The sequence below is a fragment of the Notolabrus celidotus genome, chromosome 20 (assembly GCF_009762535.1).
Source record: "Notolabrus celidotus isolate fNotCel1 chromosome 20, fNotCel1.pri, whole genome shotgun sequence".
Lineage (NCBI taxonomy): Eukaryota > Metazoa > Chordata > Actinopteri > Labriformes > Labridae > Notolabrus > Notolabrus celidotus.
Window position 1 is genome coordinate 19,568,224 of NC_048291.1, and position 11,282 is coordinate 19,579,505.

At 41.7% G+C, this 11,282-nt stretch overlaps 1 protein-coding gene across 2 annotated transcripts in view; it reads left to right on the forward strand.

Moving 5' to 3' along the window:
- Window positions 1-10,601, forward strand: part of traf7 (TNF receptor-associated factor 7) — a 31,769-nt gene extending 21,168 nt beyond the window's left edge. For both annotated transcript variants that reach the window (XM_034711290.1, XM_034711292.1), the window contains 5 exons: window positions 3,962-4,081; window positions 4,380-4,511; window positions 6,880-6,999; window positions 7,328-7,407; window positions 10,451-10,601. In XM_034711290.1, the coding sequence (XP_034567181.1) occupies window positions 3,962-4,081; window positions 4,380-4,511; window positions 6,880-6,999; window positions 7,328-7,342 (387 nt within the window). In that variant the 3' untranslated portion in view covers window positions 7,343-7,407; window positions 10,451-10,601. The remainder of the gene's footprint in view (window positions 1-3,961; window positions 4,082-4,379; window positions 4,512-6,879; window positions 7,000-7,327; window positions 7,408-10,450) is intronic.
- Window positions 10,602-11,282: the final 681 nt, after the last annotated feature.

Sequence of the window (11,282 nt, forward strand, 5' to 3'; positions counted from 1 at the left end):
TGCTCCGTAACGGAGACAGCGCTGCTTCCACACACTTGGTGAACACCCTCGGTGCCAACGCCAGCCCGAACGGGATGACTTGGTATTCGTAGGCTTTTCCCTGATAAGCGAATCTGAGAAACCTCCTGTGCGAGGGATAAATTGCAATGTGGAAATACGCGTCCGCGAGATCGATTGTTACAAACCAATCGCCCGGACGGATGGAGCGGCAAAGCACTTTGTGTGTTAACATCCTGAACGTGTATTTTCGTAGGTGCTTGTTTAACACACGGAGATCCAGAATGGGGCGAAGTGATGTGCTCCCTTTCTTTGGGACGAGGAAGTAGCGGGAGTAAAACCCCTGTTGAGCTTCCACGTCCGGGACGGCTCTGATCGCTCGTTTGTTTAGCAGCGATGTTATTTCGTCCTCTAGGACCTGTGCCGCCTCCCCTCTGGCTACTGAAACTAACACACCGTTGAATCTGGGTGGTTTCATAGCGAATTGTAGTCTGTAACCCTTGGAAACGGTTGACAGGACCCAGGGATGTACTGCGCATGCGCGCCAGTGGTCTACCTGGGCAGAGAGTGCCGTCACCCCTGAGTCCCGACTCTGAGGGGAGACTACTCTTGGTGGAGCAGGAGCTCCCCCCAGAGGAGTTAATGGGGAACAACATTGTTTTGTTTTTATTTTGTTTTTGTGGAGGCATTTCGCCCTTGGCTCTTGGCCTGGATGCAAGAATGCCCACTTTATTTTTGAACAGGGTGGAAGTGCTTGGTGACACTGAAAAACTGTTTGCCTCTGACTCTCCACTTCTAGAACTTGAGGGGAGAGAGAACAGGCAGGGACTCCTGGAGAACTTGGAAACACCAGGGTCTCTGAAACAAGAGCTCGGGGGCTCTGCTCCACCCTTCTTCGCTTTGATGGCGAGGGAGAAGCGAGGGACGTTAGGTCGCCCGTTTCTTCTTCCCTTCCCCAGGGTGGGAAGGGCGATTTTTCGCAGCCACTGCTGCAAAGGAGTGTTTGCCCCATGGACCTGGGTTTCCTGACCGGGGCTGCTGGTTAGACTGTGAGCCAGCTGTCTGCCTCTGTGGTCTGGCACCCATTGGTCTCCCCCTTGCTGCTGCAGAAGCAGCAAAGCCAGCCCTCTGAGCCTGAGGGGGGCGAGGGACTTGTTTCCTGGGCAGGCAGAGGTTGAAGGCTTCGCCTTCCTGCTTCCTGAGGGTACTGGTTTCCCTCATTTTTTCCAGCGCTGGGCCGAAGAGACCCTTGGAGGGGTCATATGCAGCATCCATAACCTCAATTTTCTGTGCGTCACTCAGGCCTGAGAGGCTCAGCCATAGAGCTCTCTCACCTGCAACAGCCAGTCCCATCACATGGCCACAACCTTGCACTGCGCCTCGTGAGGAGCGCAGGATGAGGTCATTAACAACACAGATCTCGTCCCAGAGAACCGGGTTAGGGGCTCCGGAGTCCAGCTGCCGGCCCATCTCCTCCAACATTTCTGCCTGGTATGCAGAGAGTAGAGTCTGAGCGTTCAGAGAGCAGACTGATTGTGCAGCATATCTGTACATTCTCTGCAAAACAGAGGCTGTGAGGCGCTCTGTTTTGCCTGGCAGAGAAATGCTGCTGGACGCTGACACAGAGCGGCGGTCAGGGTGAAGGTGAAAAGCCACTGAAGGCTCTACCTTTGGGGGTTCGGCCAGCCCCAATTCACCCATTCCTTTAATTTCCAGCTTAGAGTAACCTTTGGCAGGGAGTTTACTCTTAAACGGGCTGGACCAGTACCGGCTCATCTCCTTCATACAAGCAGGCACTGGTGGCAGGAGTTGTTTTGCTGCCGGCTGGGCTGGTGGCAGCCTCTTACCGTCATACAAATCTCTTTCTGCCCCCTCTGCGTCCTCAGCTGCAGGCCACTGGATACCCAGCTTTGCTGCAGCCCGTTTGCAGACCTCATAAAGGCTGCTGTCCACTTGGGGAGCAGCATCAGACGCACTTGGGGGTCTGGAGTGCTGAGTGGGGAATGTGGAGTCATCCTCCTCATCCTCCATCTCATTCAAATCAAGGAGGTCAGAGTTTGCATCATCCTCTGCATCCTCCTCTCCACGCTCCAGGTCGAGGAGCTCCTCGAACAAAGGAGGCATAACTGGGGAGTCAGTCTCCATTATGGTCGCCCAGTCCATCTCAGCTCGCGGCTGATGGGTGCTGGTGCTGGCTTTAGGGGTGGCTCCAGACAGACATGGGTCCTGCCTGTTGGCAACCGCCACTCTCAGCCTCCTTTCCAGGATTTTCTCAGGCATGGACTCGCAGTGAGAACATGACTGAGGGTCCGCCAGCGATGCTCGAGCGTGTTTAGCGCCCATGCATGCTATGCACATCGGGTGAGGGTCCCTGCCTGAGATTGAAGACCCGCATGACGCGGGGCACAGGCGGGATACAGCCTCTTTGTCCTTCGGTTCCGGCCCTTTGGCTGGGGTCTCGGTAGAAGACATCGTGAATGGAAAGGGGAAAAAATATCCGCTGATATTTAGTCGGTATAAGGCGCGCCGTTACGCGGTAGCCTGATAAGAACGGTAGCAATAGGGGATTAGCCCGCGCTAAATATGTCCGCCTAACAGTGATGCTCGTCGTGACACGTTAGCAACACTCCGCGACTCAGCTAACAACTTAATGTCAACCGAATCCGACTCGCCGTTACGCGTTAGCCGAAAGGTAAAATTCACACAGGCACCGGTACCTCGGTAAGTTAATACGGGGACCCGGTGGAACAGCTCGCCTTAACGCGGACACTGTCCCGGTAAAACCTATGTAATAATAAATCTACTTCGTATGAAGTACTTACTCAACAAATCCAGACCAAGCCCGGAACTGCGTTCGGCGACGTGATCCTTAACGGGGCGTCTAAGAACTGTTTAGCAGCTAACCAAGCTAGCCTAGATGCGCTGAGGGAGCTTGAATAGTGTTTTCTCACGGGAAGAAAGCAAGAATGACTTGGGAGGGTTGGGTCGGCTGTATTAATATGAGGGGCGGGGCCCTAGCACAGTCCGACCTGTCTGTCTCTGACAGACGTGGTGTCATTGGAGCTTCCATGGTAGGTCACGCACAAGCGATTCCCATAGTGAAACACCGAACGAAGTTAGAAAAAGAACCGACCTCTGCCAGAAAGGCAGCAGGACCTTTTATGAAGGATTGGTCACAGATTTAGTGTTTCTTGTTGTTTTATTTGTCAGTATGTCGACGTGTGTCTTGGTACACAGCTACAGCTATGAACATATAGCTATGTGGCTATGCTAATTAGCGCTAGCACTTATCCATGACAAATAAAAATCATCCACTATATCTTCAAATCTGCAGACGTGGGGAGTAAAACCGACCTTTGCGTTTATTAAGAAAGCCTACAACTAGCATGCCTCCCTCCTAAGCTCCTTGTTGGCACATATTTGTGCAGGTAATGAAAAACGGGGGAGGGATTCAGTATTATTTTATACAGTCTATGGGCTGAACAAGCTCCGAGCTCTGACTCCGTGACAGACCGGATATTGTTGTTACGTAACAAAAACACGGAAGTCTGAAACGGCTCGTTTCACACACATTTACAGAAAGGTGTAGAAATCAGAACAGGGGCAGAATGGATTTTTTTCATTCTTGGGGGGTTTGTAGACATGCCAGGGAAACATATTTCAGGTAAAGAACCATTAAAAAGTCAATTTTGCATGATATGTCACCTTTAAGTAAATTGGAATACGTTACTTGTGCACATTTTCTAGAAAACACAGTCGGCCTCTTTTATCAATCCAGGCCAAAGATTCCCCATTTTCGTTCTAGCTTCCAAAAACAGCAGAAGACAGAGAAAGAAAGGCTTGTGACAAAGCTCAAAGGCTTGTTATGAAAGCAAGATGTTGCACTTTCATGATTTGTAATTTTTTTTCACTGATGCTAAGTGCCAATAGCAACAGTAACATTTTATCTCCCTTTGTGTGTCAGATTTGGGACATCCGGTCTTTGGAGTGTGTTCACGTCCTGCAGACCAGCGGCGGCAGCGTCTACTCCATCGCCGTCACCAACCATCACATCGTCTGTGGCACCTATGAGAACCTCATTCATGTAAGAGGATGCACAGAATCACACATGTAGTGAACATAGTAGACTTTTTTTGTGTTTGCTTTATTTCCAGTTTACTTGACTGCAGTCTTGCTTGATGTGCCAAACTGTCTCGCCCTCTCTCGGAGGGCATGAGGTTGTTGTTGGCTCTATTGAAACATGCTGTTGTCTCTCTTCTAACGAGCAGTGACATTTCATAAAACCAATAAACTAAGACTGAATTCAACTTGGACATCTGCACCACTATGACTGATGTGTTCGTGATGATGACTCTGATAATGAAGGTGTGTTCTCTCTGTAGGTGTGGGATATCGAGTCCAAAGAGCAAGTGCGGACACTGACAGGCCATGTGGGAACAGTTTATGCTCTTGCTGTCATCTCCACCCCTGACCAGACCAAAGTGTTCAGCGCCTCCTACGACCGCTCGCTTAGGGTGAGTACAGACACTGTGACCTTTTTCTTTTTTTTTTCTCTTCTGGAACTTCTTTTATTAGACTCAGCAGACACAACACATAATAGAGGCAGATCTCATGCACAATTTTTCAATTTAAAAATAAACAAAATAAATATACATTTTAAAAAGTCTGTAGTCTGCAAGAGAAAAGTAAATCTAAAATATATAATATAATAATCTAAAATATATAATAAATAATTGTATTGGTATATATAAAAATGAATAAATATGATAAAATAAATAAATAAATAGATATATTACAATTCAATAGAGAAGTTAAATTAATACATACAAATAATCAAAAATAATAACAATTAGAATAATAAAAAAGTAATGGAAATAGATACAATACATTTTCTGAAAAATAAATAAATAATAAAATAAAATATATCACATATAAGATACAATAAATACTAGATAACATATATTTGTATAAGTAAATACATATACACATATAAAATAAATAGATACAAATATAATAAGATTAAATAGAAGTGTTTAATGCATAAATACAAATGATCAAAGATAATAATTACAATAATATAAGTGATGGAAATAGATACAATAAATTGTAACGAAAAATAAATAAATGATAAAATAAAATATAATAATAATAATAATAATAATAATAATAATAATAATGTATAACACAAATCATATATAAAATAATAATGAAATTAATTATATATATTTGTATGAATACATGTGAATAAATGAATACATATAAAATGAATAAATAAATGAAATATAATAAAATTAAATAGAAAAGTTAAATTGATAAATTCAAATAATTAAAAATAATAATGGTTAAAATAATTTAAGTGATATAGATAGTAGGGGTGCAACAATACGTGTATCTGTATCGAACCGTTTGATACAGTGGTCACGGTTCGATACGCCCTATGAACCGAACAATACACAAATTAATGTTATCACCTTGTGACGAGGCGCTCTGCGCTGAAAGTTCAGTGGATCTGCGCTCGACTCCTCCGGGCTGCATTGTCGAGCGCAGGTCCACCAAACTGCGCACTCCTCCCACATTCATTCAGTCCAAGCTGGTCACGTTTGTTTTAACTGTGCTTCATCTGGAAATATATATTTCACCATAAGACGGCCTGCTGGGTTCATATGTTCACGTATGTGTGTGAGCGCGCGCCCGCACGAGAGGGAAGCACGAGTGTCCGCCAGGTCCCGCCCCCCCCTTGGAAGTCAAAGCAGAAGTGATTTAAGGTTCCCTCTCTCATGGATCAGATCTAAACCTTGTTCTTTTAATTGACAGACTAAATAGCCTTATGTTATCTATCGTATTTACATGACGGGATGTCACTTCTGTCTCTTAACAGTCGCGTGTTCACAATTCTCCTCTGCTCTCTATCGTGCACGGCAGATGCGGACACAGACAGACAGACAGACAGACAGACAGACACAGATACACACACACACACACACACACACACACACACACACACACACACACACACACACACACACGCACCCACTAACACACACACACGCACCCACTAACACACACACACACGCAACCCCCCCATGCACAGCAGAACATGTGTCAGATATAGCAGCCCCTGATACATTTAATTTGATTTAAAAACTGTGCTTTTGAGCTGAAACAAATGTTGGTAATTTCAATAAACTACAAGTAAAGAAGGGCATTGAAATTTCTCTTTTTCTGTATCGAAAACGTATTGAACCGAACCGTGGATTTTGTGTATCGTTGCACCCCTAATAAATAGATAAATAAATAATAAAATAAATGAATAATGATAATTATGTATATTACAAATCAGAAAGTCAACTGAATAGAGATGAAGCAACAGGTGCCCACTTCATCTGTAATACATCAGTTTCAAACCGTAATCTTGCAGTGATGCTTTCCGTATAGAGATTGTCCTTCATTTCATTTCTTCGCTTTATAACTTTAGGGGGGGCTGCTGCCTTAACAGGGGGACTGTGTCGATCGTCTTTGAAGCCAAAAGCAGAACCCTCAGCAGTGTTGAATGGGCACTGTACTCCTCATCCACTTCCCAATAGGAAGTAGGAGGGTTCAAAGGGTAGTTCTATACACAAACAGGTTTTAATTTCAAGGTGAATATCTTTCCAATATGTGACTTCTTTTACGTGTCAATCATCAGTCCTGCTCCTGAAAGTACAAACCGAACAACATGGAGCTACAGTAACAGGCTATCTTAGCTTAGCACAAAGACTTGACACTGCTGTGGCAGAGTTAGCCTGGTGTGTAAAACAAAATCCCTCAAGAAGAAGGGGAAGGAGTAAAGATAGTATATGTGATAGTATTTAATGGTTTCTTGTTTCGTGTGTTTGTTATGAGGTGTGGAGCATGGACAACATGATTTGCACCCAGACCCTGCTCAGACATCAGGGCAGTGTCACAGCCCTCGCCGTCTCCAGAGGGCGCCTCTTCTCTGGGGCTGTGGACAGCACCGTCAAGGTACCAACGATTTCCTCTCTATCAGCTGCTCCTTATGATCTTTAACTGACTGATCCACAATTGTCTTTCCAAATGGGACATATATATTAAACACATAATTTTAGAAAGAGTAGTCCAAAAAAGTGCCTTTCAAAATAAATGCAAGTTTAGAGAAGTTCATGTCAACAAATTTGGTATTTATAGCTGATCTGACTTTATCTCAGGACATGACCATCTCAACATTTCCTTTCTAAACAAATCAGTATTATCTTACATATTTACAGCACACCTTTATTTTTTTTTATTGTATATAACTTTGTTAAAAAAATAATATTTTTGTCTCCTTCAGGTGTGGACTTGCTAAGCAAACACTATCCTCTGCAGGAGTCCAGTTTCACATCTATTTTTATTTCCAATGGACACCTTACGGTAAAATAACACATGACTTCATCTTCCACTCCAGTTTCTTTGATTGTGACTTGATGGCGTCAGACCAATAATAACTCCCTCCTCCAAATATCCTTTTACTGCCTGCAATGGATTTAAATTTCAAAGTTCAAACAAACACTCCAACACCTGGACCTCGATCATCAGGATCAACTGACGGTCATGCTTCTCGGTGGCCTATGACAAGCTGCCTTACAGCTGCGCCGCTATGTACCAGAACTAAGATTAACTTGACGCTGCAGTCAATAATCAGAGCAGGAAGTAAAGCGTTAACTTCCTGCGGACACTCCGTAAGACTAAAGGCTGGTTTCACAAACATGGATAATCACTCCACTCTACATCCATTATTTTCACACCATAAAGACCACGAAAAGAAATTTAGAGAATTTTAAAAGTTATTTTTATCCAAAGAAAATAGCAGCAGTCAATAAACAAAGATTTTCAACATCTGAACTTCATAAATTGTCATCAAAGTCTGAATAGAAATGGTTGCCTTACATAGATGGAATGTCTTTTTAGAATTTGTCTGCTTTAAAGCTTAACTTGTTTGATTAGCTTCAAAGAAAAGCAGAAATATTTTTCCTTTTTGAGTCACTGCTGGTAAACCTGTCACATGAATAGTGTCAAGTTATTTAGTGTGTGCCAGTGTAGATACATAATTGCTGCATTAATTAAATTACGCCTTCATGATTTCACATTCATTAATAGTCAAAAAAGTCATGTTTGACAAATCTGCTGAAGAGAATATAAGCATATCTTTATTTGTATATTGCCAGGTCTAAACCATACTCTATGTTGAATTATTAACAAAGACCCAACGTCAAGACAGGGTAAGACTCAGTCTTATCTCATCTTAATCCACCATGAGTAGAGCACTTTGCAGTTTTTAGCTAGTTACAGCGGCAAGGACAAACTTCCTTTTAACAGGCAGAAACCTCGAGCAGAACCAGACTCATGTTAGACAGCCATCTGCTTCGACCGAGTTGGGGTTTGAAAGAGGTATATAGGAGAATGAGAGAGAGAGAGAGAGAGATGGTAGTGATGAGACGGATAGTAGTAGTTGTTGTCGCTGGAGTCTGCCACGTCTACGGAGGTGAATCAGAGGAACCTTCGAGTCAATGGTCCTATACACTATCTTTTGTGCACTATAGAGCACTTTCTTATTGATTTTTAATCTGTAAATCCTCACACTTTGTATCTATTCTCATCACTTTAAAAAGAAAAGCAAAGACAGGTGTGTAGTTCCTTTGTTTATGCTGTGTTTTTATGTTGAAAAATATAACTAATACTGTTGTATGATGCTCAGAGTTCTCCATTATGGATATCTGTATTGGTCTTAAGACTATAGCATCATACAACATCAGATTTTAGAATTTAAATTTGAATTACACAGACAACAAAAGCTGTCCTTCTTTCACCCTCCTGTCGCAAGCTTGTCCTTATTCATCGCCAGACTGAGCTCAAGCCTGGATTAATAGTTTTTTTATTTTTGCCGCTATCTGCCGAATATGAACAAACACTGTTGTCATCAAATTTTCAAAAGTATCACCATACCTGTCTGATGAATAGTAGTCTGTAGTTTTGTGTCAACGTAAGTTTTTAAGGTAAGCTTTGGAACAATCATACACAGAGTTATTTGATTTGGTTTTACCTTTGTTGATTGATGTGAAGCAGCTAGAGTTGAAGTTCTATCTGAATGATCAACCACAAATATTTGTTTATAGAAACCTAAAAATTACACAGCTAGCATAAATCAGGAAAGAATGATGTCATGAAATATATATATAAAAAGAAACCTTCTTATTCCAGTTACTTAGCTGGGATAAAATCAATCAATCAATCAAAATCACAACAAACGTTATCTCCAGACGCTTTACAAACAGAGCAGGTTCAGACCATACTCTATGTTAAATTATTAACAAAGACCCAACATCAAGACAGGATACGATCCAGTCCCCTCTTACTGACAGGACTCGATCTTATCTCATCTTAATCCGCCATGAGCATTGCTCCTCGCAGTATTTACCTCGTTACAGCAGCAAGGAAAAACAACCTTTCAAACGGCAGAAACCTTGAGCAGAACCAGACTCACGTTAGACAGCCATCCGCCTCGACCGAGTTGGGGTTGGAAAGAGGGATAGAGGAGAATAAGAAAGAGAGAGAGATGATAGTGATGAGATGGATAGTAGTAGTATTAGCTGAATTAAATATACCGTCACTTTCAGACTAGCTATTGCTTTATTATGATAACTGGGATGAGTTGCAGCTCACGTCCTCCCTCCTTGATCGTTTATATTTACCCAGTTGAGTTTTGTGAAACCAGCCTTTGTAAAATCATCGTATATTTAGACACAACTTTAAAGAGAATGACATTTCTATAGATTTACTAAGTTTTATATTAGTGCCATGATAGAGCTGTATTCAGAGCCACTCCACAATTGTACAGTTGTGTAAAATATCAGATAGTGCCGAGCCTGGATGTGTGCCCATGAGGATGACTCACCCTGGCCTACATAAATAACAGGAGGGACAGGGAGAGGAGAGGACCGTCTGTGTGCATGATCATGTCTGTTATTGTGTATGTGTGAGTGTGTTTCAATGAGTGCCATATGTGCGCATGAAAGTAAGAACAGACTGTAATGAGGTGTCTTTTACTCCCCTCTATCTGACCCTCCTCCCCACTCTCCGATCCTCTCTCTAACCTCCGCGGGTTAGACTGAAACGTAACCACAGATTAACTGATTGTTGTTTTATGACTGTAACACACAGAGGGCAGAGAGCGGAGGCAAGCCGATGATTGTGTGTAAGTTAACCTTAAGACTCCCAGAGGCAGAGAAAGTGCCACAGAGTCCAGCTTTCTTAAACCGTGATTCAGGACCCATATTGGGTTGAAAAAGTGCAAACGTACTAGATCCACCTGGGAGGGTAGTTTTCCATTCAATGTAATCCATCTAAATTCACACGCATGGGCTCAATGAAGTTTTTACGGATGTTGAAAAATAATTTTGCCTTCATTTCAACGCAGATCTGACCACCACTTACAGCAGCCTTGGTGAGACAGTTATTTTGAGAGAGAAGAAGTGTCTTCACTGGTCAAAGTTTCAGTGATTTCTTGTATACTTGTAATCATGTAAGCTTGATTTGATCATTGATCAATAAAACTGTTGTACACTTTGGAACTGTTTATCTGATTTATTTTATTGTAATCTAACTTTCCGCTATAAGTAAGCATGAAAGTAAGTTCTCTTTTTTTTCAAAGATCTGTTTATTTGAATTTTTTTCATATTATATACAGAGGATCAATTTAGACAATTAAAGCAAGTGGCGCTATTCTTGTTAAAGAGAGCGAAAAAAGAAGATAGGAGAATAAATCAATTAATGAACAAAAAAACAATAATAAACTGAATTATACTCATTTAAAATAGAAAAAAAAAACTAGAGAAAAGGAAAAAAAGAAATTGAGAAGAATCAAAGTACAAAATATAAATGGGTTAATATTTATGAAGGTAAGACCTGTTTATTTGAACTTTTTCACATTTTATACAGAGGATCAATTTAAACAATTTAAGCAAGTGGTGTTTTTCTTGTAAAAGAAAACAATTATTAATATAAACAACAACAATAATAATAAATAATAGTAATAATCATAATTATACTCATTTGAAATGAAAAATAAATAACTTTACTTTCTTCAAAAGAAACTTTTTAGATCCACAAGCTGTTTTTTTCAGGCCATGTAACTGCATCTGATGCTTTTCGTCATTCACATGTAATGCCAGAAACCTTCCTCATATAAAGACTGGCCTCAAATAAAGGCCTCCGTTTTTATAATCTAATTAAAATCTCATATGCTATGT